This window comes from Kwoniella botswanensis, chromosome 1, assembly GCF_036426115.1.
Source record: "Kwoniella botswanensis chromosome 1, complete sequence".
Classification (NCBI taxonomy): domain Eukaryota; kingdom Fungi; phylum Basidiomycota; class Tremellomycetes; order Tremellales; family Cryptococcaceae; genus Kwoniella; species Kwoniella botswanensis.
Window position 1 is genome coordinate 7,451,642 of NC_088599.1, and position 16,411 is coordinate 7,468,052.

The 16,411-nt window shown below is 44.0% G+C and overlaps 8 protein-coding genes across 8 annotated transcripts; 3 read left to right on the forward strand and 5 right to left on the reverse strand.

The window, feature by feature from the left end:
* Positions 1-167: 167 nt before the first annotated feature.
* L199_002818 (uncharacterized protein) lies at positions 168-1,871 on the forward strand (the record flags this gene model as incomplete). The annotated part of the gene is made up of 7 exons (XM_064888557.1): positions 168-170; positions 225-258; positions 335-628; positions 788-996; positions 1,142-1,282; positions 1,361-1,530; positions 1,679-1,871. 7 exons carry the CDS (start codon positions 168-170, stop codon positions 1,869-1,871), a joined length of 1,044 nt encoding a protein of 347 aa, XP_064744629.1.
* Positions 1,872-2,173: 302 nt separating this feature from the next.
* On the reverse strand, positions 2,174-4,467 carry L199_002819 (uncharacterized protein; the record flags this gene model as incomplete). The annotated part of the gene is made up of 9 exons (XM_064888558.1): positions 2,174-2,490; positions 2,630-2,753; positions 2,834-3,175; positions 3,251-3,356; positions 3,418-3,503; positions 3,591-3,827; positions 3,983-4,260; positions 4,328-4,341; positions 4,427-4,467. 9 exons carry the CDS (start codon positions 4,465-4,467, stop codon positions 2,174-2,176), a joined length of 1,545 nt encoding a protein of 514 aa, XP_064744630.1.
* A 276-nt stretch (positions 4,468-4,743) lies between these two features.
* On the forward strand, positions 4,744-5,993 carry L199_002820 (uncharacterized protein; the record flags this gene model as incomplete). Its single annotated transcript, XM_064888559.1, has 8 exons — positions 4,744-4,819; positions 4,891-4,975; positions 5,054-5,112; positions 5,198-5,265; positions 5,348-5,460; positions 5,551-5,647; positions 5,743-5,844; positions 5,931-5,993. 8 exons carry the CDS (start codon positions 4,744-4,746, stop codon positions 5,991-5,993), a joined length of 663 nt encoding a protein of 220 aa, XP_064744631.1.
* A 570-nt stretch (positions 5,994-6,563) lies between these two features.
* On the reverse strand, positions 6,564-8,033 carry L199_002821 (uncharacterized protein; the record flags this gene model as incomplete). Its single annotated transcript, XM_064888560.1, has 5 exons — positions 6,564-7,505; positions 7,565-7,616; positions 7,679-7,814; positions 7,871-7,946; positions 8,001-8,033. 5 exons carry the CDS (start codon positions 8,031-8,033, stop codon positions 6,564-6,566), a joined length of 1,239 nt encoding a protein of 412 aa, XP_064744632.1.
* A 27-nt stretch (positions 8,034-8,060) lies between these two features.
* Positions 8,061-9,550, reverse strand: L199_002822 (uncharacterized protein; the record flags this gene model as incomplete). Its single annotated transcript, XM_064888561.1, has 7 exons — positions 8,061-8,134; positions 8,211-8,340; positions 8,432-8,518; positions 8,581-8,653; positions 8,755-8,954; positions 9,068-9,342; positions 9,415-9,550. 7 exons carry the CDS (start codon positions 9,548-9,550, stop codon positions 8,061-8,063), a joined length of 975 nt encoding a protein of 324 aa, XP_064744633.1.
* A 363-nt stretch (positions 9,551-9,913) lies between these two features.
* L199_002823 (uncharacterized protein) lies at positions 9,914-11,715 on the forward strand (the record flags this gene model as incomplete). The annotated part of the gene is made up of 4 exons (XM_064888562.1): positions 9,914-10,189; positions 10,246-11,167; positions 11,232-11,330; positions 11,387-11,715. The coding sequence occupies 4 exons, from the start codon at positions 9,914-9,916 to the stop codon at positions 11,713-11,715; spliced, it is 1,626 nt and encodes a 541-aa protein (XP_064744634.1).
* Positions 11,716-12,074: 359 nt separating this feature from the next.
* On the reverse strand, positions 12,075-13,771 carry L199_002824 (uncharacterized protein; the record flags this gene model as incomplete). The annotated part of the gene is made up of 7 exons (XM_064888563.1): positions 12,075-12,418; positions 12,491-12,535; positions 12,617-12,734; positions 12,831-13,031; positions 13,094-13,168; positions 13,253-13,385; positions 13,461-13,771. The coding sequence occupies 7 exons, from the start codon at positions 13,769-13,771 to the stop codon at positions 12,075-12,077; spliced, it is 1,227 nt and encodes a 408-aa protein (XP_064744635.1).
* Positions 13,772-14,651: 880 nt separating this feature from the next.
* L199_002825 (uncharacterized protein) lies at positions 14,652-15,873 on the reverse strand (the record flags this gene model as incomplete). The annotated part of the gene is made up of 7 exons (XM_064888564.1): positions 14,652-14,676; positions 14,746-14,809; positions 14,887-14,960; positions 15,052-15,119; positions 15,195-15,452; positions 15,542-15,752; positions 15,833-15,873. 7 exons carry the CDS (start codon positions 15,871-15,873, stop codon positions 14,652-14,654), a joined length of 741 nt encoding a protein of 246 aa, XP_064744636.1.
* Between the last annotated feature and the right edge of the window lie 538 nt (positions 15,874-16,411).

Here is a 16,411-nt window from a genome sequence, read left to right on the forward strand (position 1 = left end):
ATGGGATGAGATGAAAGAATGAGAGAAAGAGGAAATGAGGAATGACGTTGTTGAAAGGTTCATGTTAACCGGCGGAAACCATCTTTCATCTTGTTTCTTGTTTCTCCTCTTTGATTTCTCTTTTCATTACTGTTGCATACAGAACAACGGACTATACAAGTACTAACATGGTGAGTAGCAGCTGGTAGAGTATACTCAGATGGTAGCTGACCAATCATGCATAGTCATTATCATACCTGCAACAAGAATCAACACCATGTAAGCTAACCCTCTCTTTCTTCCTTTGGTCCTTGGTACCATCGATTTAAGACTGATTGAGCTATCAATACCGTAGTATTACCCGATTCGATCTGGGCATTGAAATGGACATCAACCAACAAGCTTCTCTCAGGTTCAGCAGATGGTCATCTACGTATATGGGATCCTACCGAATCTGAATTATCGACAAAACCCATATACGATCTCACTTCCAACCCTCTAGCTATCTCTTCGATATCCGTCACGGAGGATGGGAAGTACGCTCTGTCGACGAGTCTGGACGGGACGGTCGTGTTGGTTGATATTGAGAATGGAGAGGTGGCGGGGAAGGTAGAAACAGGTAGAGAGGTCGTAGGTGAGGGTGAGAAAGGTGAGTGATCCTATCAATGTGAAAATCACGTTTGGATATCTCTTATTTATTGGGATCTGGATCTATTATGACCTCGTGAACGCATCTTGGTCCATATCTTCATCTTTGATATATTTCTGATTCAGCCATCATGCTGATATGTCCATTGTATCATTACAGAACTACCAGCATTCACATCGGCCATTCACCCTCAGAATAAATGTTGGGCCTGGTCAGGTCGATCATCCAAATTGGCTATCCGATCGATCGACCAGCTTTCACCTCAAGAAGGAGAAGGGGTCAACGGTAACACTACAAGAGGTGGATTAGGTGGGAATGGTAAGATTGTAGATACTGGTAAAGGGAAATTTGGGATGGATTTACAATTTGTAAGTATAGTATACTTTCATGACATTTCCTATTCGAATTTTTGGCGAATGTAATTCATACACCTTGACTCCTTGGTTTGTCTTCCCTCAAGTATACATTAATTTCCATGAGATGAGCTAATTATCATATGTCGTTTCTTCTCAGTCACCAGACGGTCAATCCCTTGCTCTATCGACCGAACAAGGTCAAGTGATAGTGCTGGACGTAGAGACCAAATCAATAGTTGCAACTTACACATCACATAATAAAGCCGTTAGGACAATAACTTGGTCACCCGATTCTCAGGTAAGTAAATTCCGTCCCACCTCCTACCTCTTATATGAAGATATCAGTCGTGCTAAGTCTATCTCGTCTTGCTTCTAGTGGCTTTATTCCGGTTCAGACGATCATCTAATAGTTCTATACGACGTAAGAGCAGGTTCAACCTCAGGATCAGGTGGAAAAGGTGAAGGTGCAGTGGCGATGATGCAGGGACATCAAAGTTGGGTGTTGAAAGTGGATGCTAGTCCGGATGGTAAATTATTGGGTAGTGGGTAAGTACGGTTATCATCTCACAATAGCCTTAACATACATATATCCTATATCCCTATCGACTAACATCAATCCAGAGATGAGTGTGTCGCTTTGAATTTGGATTCGATCCGCTGACTTGTTTGTTACGTTGTATACTATGTGTTGCAGTGGCGCAGACAGTATGATCAAACTTTGGGATGTAGGCCAACGATCCTGCGTATCTACATCAACAGGTACATCCGAAATATGGGGCTTCGCCTGGCAACCTGCTGCTTCTGATACTTTCGCCGCTGGTAAACAGTTTGCTGTGGCTGGTGATGATAAAGCTATTACATTATTCAGAGCTGCTGGATCGGTATGAGGGGAATTATCATGAGTAGACTAGATATCGATACACAGCATAGTGCAAGAAGACGAACTGGGATTTACAGTATAGCATTTACAGGAGTTAACAATAACAACAACAAAGGTGTTGAATTATCATGTCAAACCAATGCATTTTCATGCCATATCACATATACCAGTCTGAAAGTTACCACTCATGTCAATGATCCAAATAAACAAATTCATGCAAAGAGCAGAAAAACACAACTTCTTTATATTCATATAATCATCTATATACAAAAACTCCTTCCTCCCACTTGTCTGTGAACAAGGTATGTTCTAACCAGCATGTTCGATAATCTCAGTTACCAACTTCCCACCCACGATCTTCGATTTCATCTGTTCCGGTACGGGTTTCTCTTCGAAATCACCATCTTGTCCTGTAGGTACGGATATATTCAAAGAAGAAGTTTTCGAAGTGATAATTTCGACAGTGTTCATACATTCTTTAGAAAGGTAGATCTGCCCCGAATCGGTAGTATCCACTTGGATGGTTGGAATTTGACCTGTGATTTGAACTTCGAATGACGGTGAGGATGTTATTGATAATGAGGAGACGGCTGAATCGAGTACTACGGCGGTTTTCTTGCATCCGACTATTTGAATGTGAATCATGTTAGCAGATGCCTTCATAATAAATCAAACCCCACGCCGATTGCCCCGAGCGGCTAAAAGTGTTTTTTTTCTGTGCGTTGTGGAGCGATGACAACGTAACAAGCAGACTGGATCACTCACCCATAGTCACAGCATTGATTTTACCTGAGATCTTCACTACAGAATTCTTGCAATTGAAGATATGCACCGTTTGGTGCAACTCAGTCTGATCAATGACGATGTTTTTGTTATCCTCTTGATACTCCTATAACGGGCATGATCATCGTCCAGATTCAGCTTCCATTTGTCCCAGATTGAAGCCATCAGAGGAAAGTACCAACTCACGATCATCCATTTGTTACCATCTTCCAGTTCCAATTTGGCAGGTTTCTTGGCAGGCGCAGCTCCAGGTTTAGGTTTCAAAGGAGGTGCTTTCCTAGCGTTGTCAGGAACGACCGAAGATGATCGAAGATCGGGATTCTTATGAGTCATCTGAGATGCGTCCACTTTCTTGAGTCCTGCTGTGACTGCTCCACCCTTGTTCAGATCGGCAAGTAAAGCGGCTGTACCTCCTGCTCCTCCAGCTGGGGCGGAGGCTTTGGACGCGGCTGGAGGTGGAGGTGGGGGTGGTGGGGCGGAGGAGGAAGAGGAGGATGCAGAAGGGATTGAAGATGGTGCGGGAGAGCCCTGAAAATATGACAGATGGTCAGCTAAGCAATCACATCGAAATCATGCGCTATTGTATGATATGGTGTCACTCACTTTAGGGTTCCAAGCTACGCCGGTGGTGTGCCACTGCTTGACGTAGGCTTGAAGCGAGGTCAACAATTGAGCGAAGGCTTTAGCCCAGGCGACGGCGGTAGGGTTACTACTCAGAGTTATAGGTTTACTTGAATTCATCGGTGGATATAAAGGTGATGTTGACTTACGTATCTTTGTATTGCTTGATCACTCGATCGGACCAGAACTGAGCAGCATTCTTCATCTCAGCTACGAAAGGTGCTGGAGCAGGTTCCTATCGATGAGCATCGAATACATAGGTCAGCCGTCGTCGCTCATGATCAAGACCTTGCAGAGGTTTTGGGTCTGTCACATCACTTACAAACTGAACCCAACCCCATGCTGGGACACCTTCACCCAAAACGTTGAAACAGACATTCCAATCTCTACCTTCCTTCGATCTCGAGAGCTTATCCTTGGTCTCTAAGATAGCTTGGATAGCTTTACCTTGAGGCTCGAGTAGCGGGCCGAGTGCAGTAGGGGTAGAAGGTTTGGAATGGTTGGAAGCTAGTTTGAGGAATTGTAATTGGGCGTCACACAGTGCTGGAAGGAGGGATGACTGGGTTTGGCACATCAGCTCCAATTCAAGCGATTCATACCAAGGAAATAGAAGGTGAGTAGCTTGTATTTGCCATTCTCATCCGCCAACGAGACGGTGCGTTAATTAAGGAGTAGGAGTGTTAACATGTTAACATTGAATCGAGAAATACTCACATGCTGTTGGACCAGTCCACCTAATTCATTCGACTTCTCAATAAACTCTTGCAGCGCTCCATCGATGATCTCATCTTGGTAAGCTTTTACTGCAGGAGTGATGGCTTCCTCAGCTGGAGGAGGGGGAGGCGGAGGTGGTGGTGGTGGAGCACCGCCAGCACCGGCTGAAGAGGTAGGTGCGAGGTTCTCGTGAGCTGCAGCTGTTGGGGACCTGAGGGAGGAAGTGGGCGCTGGTGAAGAGGAAGAGACTGCTACATCCTCGAGGCGACTTGTTACGGCTACATAGGTGTAAGTGTCATTATTTGAGCCACTGGAAGGTTGACAATGAGATGGAGAGATATGTACCTTCAAGTCGTTTCCTATTTGACGGATAGCAAGGCAAGGGACATTCATCAGTGATTCGGGGTTTGATGTTATTCTCTCTGGTAGATTGATGACACTCACAGGATTGTACTGAAGTTGTGCATTCCCTGTTGGCCTGGCATCTTGGAGTGCGGAGTGTGAGTGATAGCACTAGAGAGTGAAGAGAAGATGGGAGTAGATGTGAGATGTGAGATGTTGTCAACGAGGGAGTTGTCGATGACGATCTAGAGACAGAGCAGAGTGGGAGCGGTACGTGCGCGCGTATCATCTCGTTTGGGTTGTCACATTACGTAACGATTTAACTGGCTCAAACGAAAGATCAACAAAAGTCAAAAGAGATAAGATTGGGATTTTTGTGGACTTTTGATGTTCCTCAAAGAACAGACCTGCTCGATGGAATGTCAATATCACTACCGACACCTAACATAGCACATCTCACAGAGGAAGACTACGAGCATGTGTATGAGCCTGCTGGTGAGTCGACTTTATCTCATGATCCACGATCTAGCCATCAAATATGTACTGATTGGAGTCATACTGAGCAGAGGACTCGTTCATCCTTCTCGATGCTCTAGAACTGGATGCTCAGCTTATAAGGGATGATCAACCTTCGTTATGCGTCGAGATAGGGTGATTATCGTATCTCACCAAACCGTACAAGATGAATAATGACTGACGATGATGTTGGCATGTGTTAAACTGATATAGGTCAGGATCAGGGATAGCATCTACCTTCTTATCTCAATTGGTAGGACCAAGTTCAAGTTGTAGGTTGTTGATGCCAGTACGAACATGAATAACAGATCAACTTGATGCTAATATGATTCACTTCAACTTGATCGATCCGTCTAGTGGTCATTTCAACAGATATAAACAGATACGCGTGCGAAGTAACACTCGGAACGGCTCAAGCTAATGAGGTAAGTCCAGAATAGTTCTTATCTATGATCTCATCGTCTTTGATTAGAAAATCATACGTTTGCTGATCCAACAACCTCGTAGATATCACTCAATCCTATCTTATGCCATCTTCTCGACCCTTTACTACACCGACTGAAAAATAATATCGATATATTAGTGTTTAATCCACCGTACGTGCCAACAGGTATGACCGAGTGAGTCCGTATACCTGCATTTTATTCATACATATTATATATCTTACGTCGAGTCTGTCTTGAAAGCTAAACGTGACTCTTTCATATCAGGCTTATGGATACTCAGAATCAAAGGGATATAGGTGGTGCTTGGGCTGGTGGACAGGACGGTATGATCATTACGGATGTGATATTAGATCAATTACCTGTAAGTCAATTAACTCATCACCAAAAAACTCCAAATGGGCGTATACCTTCATAATCATACTGATACTGGGTGTATACGTATGATATGGTGTTTAGGAATTGCTCTCGCCCATAGGAAAGATGTACCTTGTCACTGTCATTCAGAATAAACCTTTGGAGATCATGCGTAAAATGGAATCGAATGGTTTGGTATGTAAGGTGAGTTAAAGCCTTATATCATACGGACCAATCTTTCGATTTACAATTTCTAATTTTGGATTTCAATCATATGACTACGTTTCTAGGAAATCATCAAACGTCGTGCAGGTCGTGAACTCCTATCCGTCCTGAGGATATCCCGTACATGACCTATTTTTTGTTATCATACAAGAATCGATAGGGGCAATGCGGAAAAGAAGAACTGTCGGTTATATTATGATATCTTATCTTACATATATTGCATAATAATACGAATAAGGAATGTATCATATGTATATACATATATGATCGTTCATACATGAGAAGTATAAGATCATTGTTATCCACCATGATAGCTAAGACTTACTCTTGTATGAATAAAAATAGGGATAGGATAGAAAATCAATATCGGATATTTCACATATGTATGAATAGGTAAATCACTCTTCTTCCCAAAGAGAATAGCGTGAAATATCATATATACAAAGTGATGGTAGGATATATCGATGATCAACGATCATAATAATACTGAAATCATGATGAACGATAAGATTCACTCTTGCACCTATACCTTGATGCTTGATCTTGATTCAATCTTCCCCTCCTTTTTGTGTTTCATCCCATCGACAATGATACTCCATGGACTTGTCTTGACCTTCCTTTCTACATTCAATTTTCCCTCATCCGGCATCAAAGATATCCTCCAAGGCGATCGATCATAGTATCAAGTCAAAGACCAATCAAGCCAACCTCATTGATTTTCTCGGTCTGGTAGTCCTCGTAGATTGTCTCGTAGGTAACGTTCCAGGTGAAGTAGATTTCGCTTTTTCCTTTTTCCTTTTCTCCTTTTCTCCCCGTTCTTCTTCTTCTACTTCTACTTGGCGGTCGCCTTCACTCTTCATCGGTGGAGGTGATAAACTACCTGAACTAAATCCTTGAATCTCATCTGGATTCTTTCGCTTTGTAATCAACATAGCAGTCCCATTCCCATTCCCATTTCCATTTCCATTCATACTGATGTCTTCATCATTGCCATTACTAAGTTTTGGTGTGATGGGAGTAGGTAATCCACCATCCATATCAACTTCCTTTTCTTCTTGCTGCTGCTGTTGCTGTTGTTGTAAATCAACATTCATCACTAGTAAATTGGAAGAAGAAGAGAGAGGCGGTGAACTCGGTAATTGATCTTTGATATTTGTAGGTGGTAATCTTCTCTCGATTAATGGAGTGTTCAAATGTAGATTTCCCATAGGTTGACTGAAACTTTCTTCAGATCCATATTCACCTAACGATTCGTAATTCGTTCCAGAGGCAGTCATGGGTCTAGACCATCTACCTATATCTTCCGTCGATCCATCAACATTGGCATCGTTGCCATTAAGGGGATCACTCGAATAACCATCCTGGTTGGGATTTTGATCCAAAGGAAATTGATCATCAAACGATTCAATTGACCATACGGAGTCGCCACCGAGAGCTTGTGACGCAGGTACTTGACTTTCACTAATGTGCGAGCTCGGTCCAGATAACCATTCATGATCTAATGCCTGTCTCATTGTCAATCTCTGTCTTGGATCTTTAGCTAATAAACCCGAGATGAAGTCTATGGCGAGATCGCTTATACCCAGTCGAACGAGTAGTTCAGTATCGGCAGGTTGCGTGAATCGGTCTTTAATGCGTTTCTAATTCAAGCATTACAGTTAAAATCATCATCTTGAATTGTTACAGATGCTCCACTTACTTCGATGGGAGCATCTCCATCTTCGTCAAAAGGTAATGCTTTGGTCATCATACTACACAAACAAAAATGTCAGCTAGACTTCAGTGTCAATATAGCTCTCTTTGCGCAGCTTACCTGTACACAATAATACCTATAGACCATGAATCCACGACATTTTCATATCCAGGCTGCTGTTTCGTTTGCATCACCACTTCCGGCGCGAGGTATTGTGGTGTTCCGACCATCGAGGTGAGCATGGTTTCGGCGTGGACTAAAAGTCAAGAAGGTCAATCAACCGTTATACAGAAAGGAATACGATGGCCATACCCATTTTGGCTAAACCAAAATCTGCAATCTTCACTTGCACTGGTGCATCGCTCGTTTCCCTCGTAAGCAGTATATTCTGTGACCTGGCATCAGCATCATTTCATCATTTCAATGAATTCACAATGCTCACCTCAGGCTTAAGATCTCGATGTGTGACGCCCATAGAATGCTACACAGATCAGCTCCATCATTAGGGGAGTACACTCACTGTATACGCCATAGCTCTACAGATCTGCACGCTCAATTCCGCAGCATGATGTTCGGCTGATCAGGATGAATACAGTCAGCTCACAAGTTTTTCAATCATGCAATTCTCTCTATTATATCATAGACAACTCACGTAATCCACCTCCAGTCTCATTAGGCCAATTCATGATATAGTCCAACAAATCACCTCCATCAATGTATTCCAATACCAGACAGATATGCTGTGGATCTTCATAATAATCTAACAATCGACATATGTTTTCCTATTTACACATATACAACGAATCAAACAGGGAAGATCAGCAAAGGAAGGCTTTCGAAGGAAAGGATTAGTACATTAATAAATACACATACATGTTCTAAACTTTTGGTAATCTCGATTTCACGATGGAACAATTCTAGAGTTTTGTCATTTCCTGCAAATCGATGTTTGATGATTTGCTGGATGCATATTTGACGGCATCAGTGAATGTAGCGAGATTAAGGAGAACTAAACAGCTCACCTTAATAGCTCTTAGAGCACCTGTTTCGACATCTACAGCTTTCCTCACTTCCGCGAAAGTACCTTTACCGAGTCTGTTGGGATGATACCAAATCACAATGATGGAGAGAAGGGTAGAATCAAGATACGCATCAGTCAGTTGTCTGATGATCATAAGGAATGAGTTTCCACGCACCTATCCAATACTTGATACCTTTCATAGACCGCTCCAACCATATCATGTTTACTACTTCCTTGACCCATCTTCGCCCCCTTTCCACCTACCGAGCGGAAGATATACCTAACATCGTGATTATCTAGTGTTCCCGAGTGACCGAGTGATATCTCATCACCATGAATGAGCATCCTTCGGTTGGTCACTCTTGTTCCATTGATCTATCGTGGCACTATCAGCAATTTAAAGTCTACGCGCACAGGAAGAGAGACGCGAGGGTAATGTTAATCGATGAAGGAACGGACGTATGGTATCAGCGCATGGGTAGACTTACAAAAGTACCGTTACTACTTTTCAAATCTTCTATCCAAACTTCCGGTTCTGCCTCACCATCTTTCCAAGATTGTATTGTCGGTATAGATGAACCACTTCCATTCGAACCTTGAATTCCCAATGTTATCTTACAATGTATGTTTGATATTCTTTTCTCTGGGAGGATCACGTCGTTCTTTGATAATACCCTTGGTCCCCTTCCTAGTTGAATGGACGGTTTTGACCACGGGATTTTTAATATGTCCCTTTCTGACTGAGTAGGTATGAATATTGCCCCTATTATCGTTAAGTCGAATAAGATCAGATCCACTGTCAAAAGGGAATAGAGTAGATGAACTGGGTACTCACAATACTTCCTCCTTGGTTCTACCTGACTGTTGGCGAATGTGCTGTTTTGGGTCTGACTGAAGTACGGCTGGGAAAGTTGAGTGGGCTCGAATGTGTAGTCGTCGTATCTCTGCGATTGGGGGAGAGACTGTGACATTTTTGAGGGGTGATACCGTATCCCACCCACAAATAGCAGCTACCGTCTAGGACAGGTGATGTCGAGGAGAGGAAGAGAGGAAGGGAAGAAGAATGATAGAGTATCCTGTCCATATAGGCTGTCTACGTTACGAATCCTCGTTCATCTCTGCACCAGATAGTCGATATTTCAGGCACAACGCGTCAAAGCTCATTCTCACGTGGGTATGGAACTGTCATTCTTATGTGGGTGACCTAACTAAGTTGTACAGGTGATCTGCACGACCACCATAACGTAGCATGACCGTACAGAGCAATCTCAAGTTCCCATGATCATCTCTTTATCGTCTCTACATACTCAATCACCCATCATTTAGACCGCAACATGTCATCATCATCCTCACCAGCGAGAGCACAGGGCACTTCTACCTCGCCCGTCAACACAACTATCGACACCACCGACCCAACTCCCCGACCACCGTCTCCAGCAGAGACGATCCATGCGGCCGAACCTTCATCTACCACCCCGACTGCCGATGTAGCTCCTACACGTACCGTCCAACAGGCCTTGCAGCAGAGTATCAACAGAAACAATTTCGAGGAGGAAGTAGGTCAGGTGATGGGTACTCTGAACAGTTGGTGGGGAGGTGTGAAGAAACAGGTGAGTCGATAGACCGTCACTTAGTGGTCTGTCGCTGATTCAGTATAACGTTATAGTCTGCATCAGCATTAACCACCCTGAAAGCGGATCTAGACAAGACCGTATCCCAAGCTCAGGCAGACTTAGAATACCTTCGAACGGCAAATATCGAAGTTGTTCGTAAAGATCCAGCTGAGTATGCTGCCGAACAGGAAGCTGAGAAGGCCAAGAAGGCAGCGGCAAAAGCAGCCAGGGAGGAGGAAGCAAAATCAAGAGAGAAAGGTAAAGGCAAAGAGAAAGAGAAGGATCCATCCGAATCAGAGGAAAATACAGCTAGTGCAACTGCCAACAACTTATTCAATAAGTTGGGTATAAATACTACTCAGTTACAACAGACATTACAATCTACTTTGAACGCTGCCAAGAACAACCCGAATTTGAAAGATTTATCGAATCCTGAACAATTAAGACAGAAGTTAGCCGAGAACTTGAAAATATCAAGTGCGAAAGAGAATTTACAATTATCAATCCATCAAGCTGAGAAATTAGCTGAAGAATATTTGAAGAAATCTGAAGTTTTTTTGAAAGATGCTGAAAAATGGGTAGAAGATAATGTAAAAGTCTTACCACCCGATTCGCAACAATCAGAAGGAGGAAATGATGTGAACGAACATATGGTTTGGGATGGTAGTGATTTCTATTCATTCTCCACTTCTTCACCCGCTACCAAAACTACTTTCGATAATACTACAGGTGCGACGGGCAAACCAAAGTCGAAATCTATTTCCAGTCTGGCATTGGCGACCTCTCGAAAAGATGCGTTGTTAAGAAGGCTAAGGGAAGATAAGGAGCTGTTGATGGTTGATCCTCAAGGTGATGATGAGAGTGAAGAGAGAAAGAAGGAATTTGCAGATTGGGTTAAAGTGCATTATGAGAAACAGAAGAAGGACTTGAGAGAACAGGAGGAAGGGAATGTAGGTGGGATAAGAATGGAATTAGGTGAGTCGACGAATTGCGTTTTGGACATGTGAAAGGATCAAGCTTATGTTCGCTTACTGCTTAGTACCTGAACATCTAACGGATGAGCAATTCTGGCAAAGATATTTGTTCCATAAACATATGATTGAAGGTGAAGAGAAGAAGAGAAAGGCTTTACTTCAAGGTGAGTGACCAGCTCTCGCGCAATATCTCTCACATACTGATATGCAAATGTATCAGCTACGACGCAAGAGGAAGAAACAGACGATTTCAACTGGGATGACGAACCTGAAGAATCGCCCATTACAGCTTCAGCTTCAGCTTCAGTTCCTGCTACTACTAACGATACAGCAGAAGTCACACCTAAAATTGAAAATGACGGTAAAATACCTTCATCATTACCTAAGTCCATCACTTCTACATCGACCAGTCCAAGAGATTCAGAAGAGAGTTATGATGTCGTAAGCGATCAAGGTAATGTGGCTGGTAAGAAACCTGCTGTTCAACCTGCAACTACGAGTACAACGGCTCCTGTAAATGAAGATGATGAGGATTCCGATTGGGAGTAGAAGTAGTGGTAGTATCGTATGTAATTTAGTATAGTGTTTCGGTTTTTGGTTTCGCATGTTGTTGTATAGATGGATTAGTGTGATTAGGAGATCTTATCTTATGCAGATAGCAGTATCCTTGGCATTCATCGTGTTGAACCAACCTGCTCTTCTGGTCCCATTGTAGCGCTGTGCTGCTCTTCTTTTTCACTGTGTGGCTGAAGTGCCTGCATAACGTAAACGATGATATGCATGTGACAAAGTCTTGTCATTATAACGAATGAAGTCAGAAAGAAAAAGACGAGCTTTTTCCGGATTTGCGTACGACAGATATATGAGAACCCTTTCTGAAATTCCCTCCATCAAGCTCACATATTGATTCAATACCATGATGGCCGAAGGAACACTGCCAACCCTTCGATACTGGTCCCTACAGCACCTCCAGTACTACTGAATGCCGCTCCCAACTCGTACGTCTGAATAGAGTCGGACAAACCAGCTTGATGGCCTGCAGATAGGGAGAAAATCCGGACAGTCTGATCCCCTGCGACAAGGGAGTACAAGTAATCTTGTTGATCTGAAAAATGAGCGATCCTCGCATCGACCAAAGACCCGGGGTTTCCGGAGATGGAAGTGATATTCACACCAGGGAGTAAAGTCGGTTCGAGGGTCGTCGAGTTGATTGATAAAGGCGTAATTTTGGCAGCTGCGAGGTCGATGGTAACTAAGAGCATGACAAGTACGATTATCAATCTGTTTGATATTTCCTCCATGACCGCCATGTATAAGGACTTACTATATTGGTCAGTTACCGAAGAATAGGCACTCCAACAGGTGGCAGCTGAACGAGCGCATGATCAGCCTCATTGGCGCTTAGCCCTCGATCCTCGTCTATCACCAATCGGAAAGGGCCTAGACCTACCTTGACCTGGAATAGTGATAGAAGCGTTGTATGAGACTGATCCATCTCTTTCGATCCGGATCAGATCAGCGCCAACAGCAGGGTCTGTCACAAGGTAAGCCCCAGAATTGGCAATGGGCTACAATGATAACAGGTACAAGAGATTGGAAAGTACAAACATTCCTATCAGCTACTGTACACGCTACTCCGATGAATTTCTGTTACTCTCGCTTACAGTGATAGAGAATGGTAATCCCCCTGGACCAGTAGCAGGGGATAACGTTGACTTGTGAGAAATCGAATCACTAGACACGTCGAAGAGCTCGATCCGACCTGCCGGACCCTCAGTCGCGTTGCCGGAACCTTTGACGGTCACCAGCAGGATTTGTCCGTCAGCAGTGAAAGCGAGGTCGGAAGGGGTCTTGGGAGGTCCGACCTATGATGAAATAATCAGCGGAAGATGGTCACCTGATATTTGATTGATCCATCCTGACTCACCGGCGGGTTTGTCTGATTGAGCCCGAGATCGAAGTTGAAGGAGGAAATAAGCTCCAGTCCGTTCCTAGTGATATCCTAATTGGCGGAGCATGGTGAGAATCCATGACATCAGCCAAATCTGCCAGAACGGAACTTCTACTTGAGTAGAACTGGACTTACGAAACATCGGACATTCGAGTCTGAACCGGCATTGGTAACGCATGCTTTGTTCCCATCAGGAGACACCGCGATTGAAGTGGGATAGTTACCCCCTGACCATGAGTTATTACCGACTTGTTGGATATCCCAAGGTCTTACCATACAGTAAGTCTGTCAACATGCGTTTCCCTCAAACGAGACCATGAGAATACAGTGGATGGAGACTCACTCTGCTGGATTGATCGAGAAGAGAGATAATTCATCACTCGCAGGATTGACAGCAAACAGCAAGTTGTCATGAACAAGTAACGAATCACTTGATTGTAAAGCATCAGTACCTCTGGCACCTGCTCCTTTGCCTCCCGTCTGAACTGCAGTCACATATTCGGCAGTTCCATTTTGGTGTAGGGTCGAGATCAATATGGCTTGAACATCTGTTTGGGAAAGAGTGTACAAGGCTCCTCTGTAGTCGCCTCCCCAAGCTGAAACGCCCAGGAAGAAGGATAGTGAAAAGACCAAGGATATCTTCGCGAAGGACATGTTGCGTAGGATAGAAGTAGATAAGAAGGCAGATGATATTGGTCAAGCGGAAATATCGATCTGCTTATTGTGGACTCGTTCGAGGGTGTATTTATAGTTGACAACTTCATGATGACGGTGCCACGATAACTGTTGAACGAGGTCATGGCCAACATTCCCTGCAAAAGATTACTCAGCAATACAAGCACAAGAAGGTAACATCATGTACTTCATGATGACAGTGACACGGTGACTGCTCAAGAACAACGCCATGGGCATCGGGAACCACAAACCGTTACTCAGCAATTCCACGGAATCTCCGTGACTTTGAATGTTACCGGTCATTACGAGTAACTGTAGATAAGCATGGATGGGTTCATCCCGGTGTTTGAAGCTGAATGCATAACATAACGAAATATGATCGTAGCGACGAATGTGAAGTTGATGATTACTCATACGCATACTGTAATTACTGTAATTATGCTTATTCGCCTGATGTCTACGTGATTTAGCGTAGGTCGGTGAATGAGTTAAATGGCGCTACAGTTCCATATTGAGGCATTACACGAGATACTGTACCTGTACTGAGAATGACCATCATGGAGTCTTAAGCGATGCCTTTTCCGACAGCTCTGTTTATAATGACAGTAGTTGCACATAAGCTGGGCATTGGGCCTGTTCAACTGGCGTCCGAGTCGCGAAACGCATGGACTGTACAGTATTGGGTGCTGAAATCAACGGACACAATTTGCATAGTCACATGACATCGCTCCCTCCGGTTTTCATATCCTGTGACCAGTGACAAGTATATCGAAGTTCATGTACTTTATTATAGTCAGAAATAGGAGAAAAAGCTTTCTAAGTTCTACGGAAAACAAACGTGACTGCTGTGGTGTCACCTTTACCAGTCGAAAATTGTGCCATCGCTACAATCGCAAAATCGATCGTGAGCCAATCGATTTATGACGAAACGAGAACGTCCTTGATAGACTCACTAGTCGATCATTCTTCCCCCTTCCCGTTCACGAGTCCCATTCTCGATGACATTGACAATTTGAGCTAATAAGTAAAGATCGATCAGCCAAAAGAGGTAAATGAAATTGATAGATTGCGGGTCAAGATATCCGGGTACATACGGGCAGTTACTGAGACCTTTTCAGGTGGACCATCGGCTGCTCCGAAGGCTGTCGCTCCTTCATAGCCCATATCGCTATTCCCCATCCAAATCAAATTAGTTAGCAGCTTAATGGATGAAGTATGGGCAGCAATGCCCGAAGCGGGGAAACGGGAACGGAACATACGTATCAACCCATCCTGGACTGACGGTGAAGGTGATCAAGTTCTTCTCCTCGAAATGGATTTGGCGAGTCTGTGGAAGATAAAATGTTAGACCGTGAGCTCAAGACCGGTGAATGGGAGTGGAATACGGTGAGAGATAATTTACAAGATAGTTAACAGCGTTCTTGCTTAACGAGTATGCGCCTCCCATGGGCCAATGTTCCATCGACTGGACAGCCGCGAGAGTGGAGATCGCAATGAACTTCCCCCTGCCGTCTTGAGGAAGCAAAGGGTACGCTGCTGTGAAGAGATGTAAGGTACCCAGAAGATTAATGTTGAAGGCTTCTGCATATCGCGCCGGATCAGCATCTCGAACGAGGAAGGCATTCTTCAGGGTGACACCGATAGCAGCGTTATTGATTACCTGTCCCCCCACAATCAGCTTCTCCACCCCTTCCATAGAATCTCTGCTTATAGCTGGGGCATGGAAGGAATGGAAGTAGCTTGACTTACGACGTCCAGTCGATCGATTTTGAATTTGTTCTTCATTTCATCGAAAGCCAATTTCACTGATTCCGCATCGGCCACGTCCAGCTTAACGATCAGATGTCTTGCATTTGAACCTGCCGGAGGAGATAGAGCAGCTTGTTTTTCGGGACTACGAACTGCGCTGATGACAGTATACCCCTTGGCGATGTACAGCTCGGCCAACGCTAGTCCGATACTGTTCAAGCACACAATTGCGGCTCATAAGCATGAGCAGCTCGCAGTGGGAAGATTGAGAAGAGATGAATAATCCCTCACCCTCGATTCGTACCCGTGATTAAGACTGTCTTATCGCTCATCCTGTCGTTGTATGTATCTAAGTCGTCGAAGGCTAGGCGCAAGTGGAGAAAGGAAGTGAAGGGATGAGTAGATGATCCTCAGATAAGTTAGTCGAGTATTTATAGTGCTTCGAAGCTCCATTTTTGCATTCGTCTTCGAACTGAATGCTCTGTTTATCTCTAGGTCTATTATCAATCACCAAGAGAACCATTGCTTCTCGTTGTAAGCAAGTGACATTGGCTGACCAAGCGAGGAGAGATGATAAACCTGAAGAGCCGTTTTCAAAAGAATGATTATCAAGCCAACAGGATATGGTAATCACGCGACAGCAGCGGAAACTCCGTGTACGAGCGGATACTCGTATTCCGGAACGTTCGCTTGATCGAGCCTGCCTCTTTGGATTTGGATTAAACAGTAAACATGTCTTGTATCCTACTCGTGTCTCCTATCATCACGCAATGCAATCCTAGCGAGGAACAACCGCTAGATGCGACGGTCGATAATCCAAGGAGAGTCCGTATCTCATGATTGATTATATCAGCGATAATGAGGCATTGA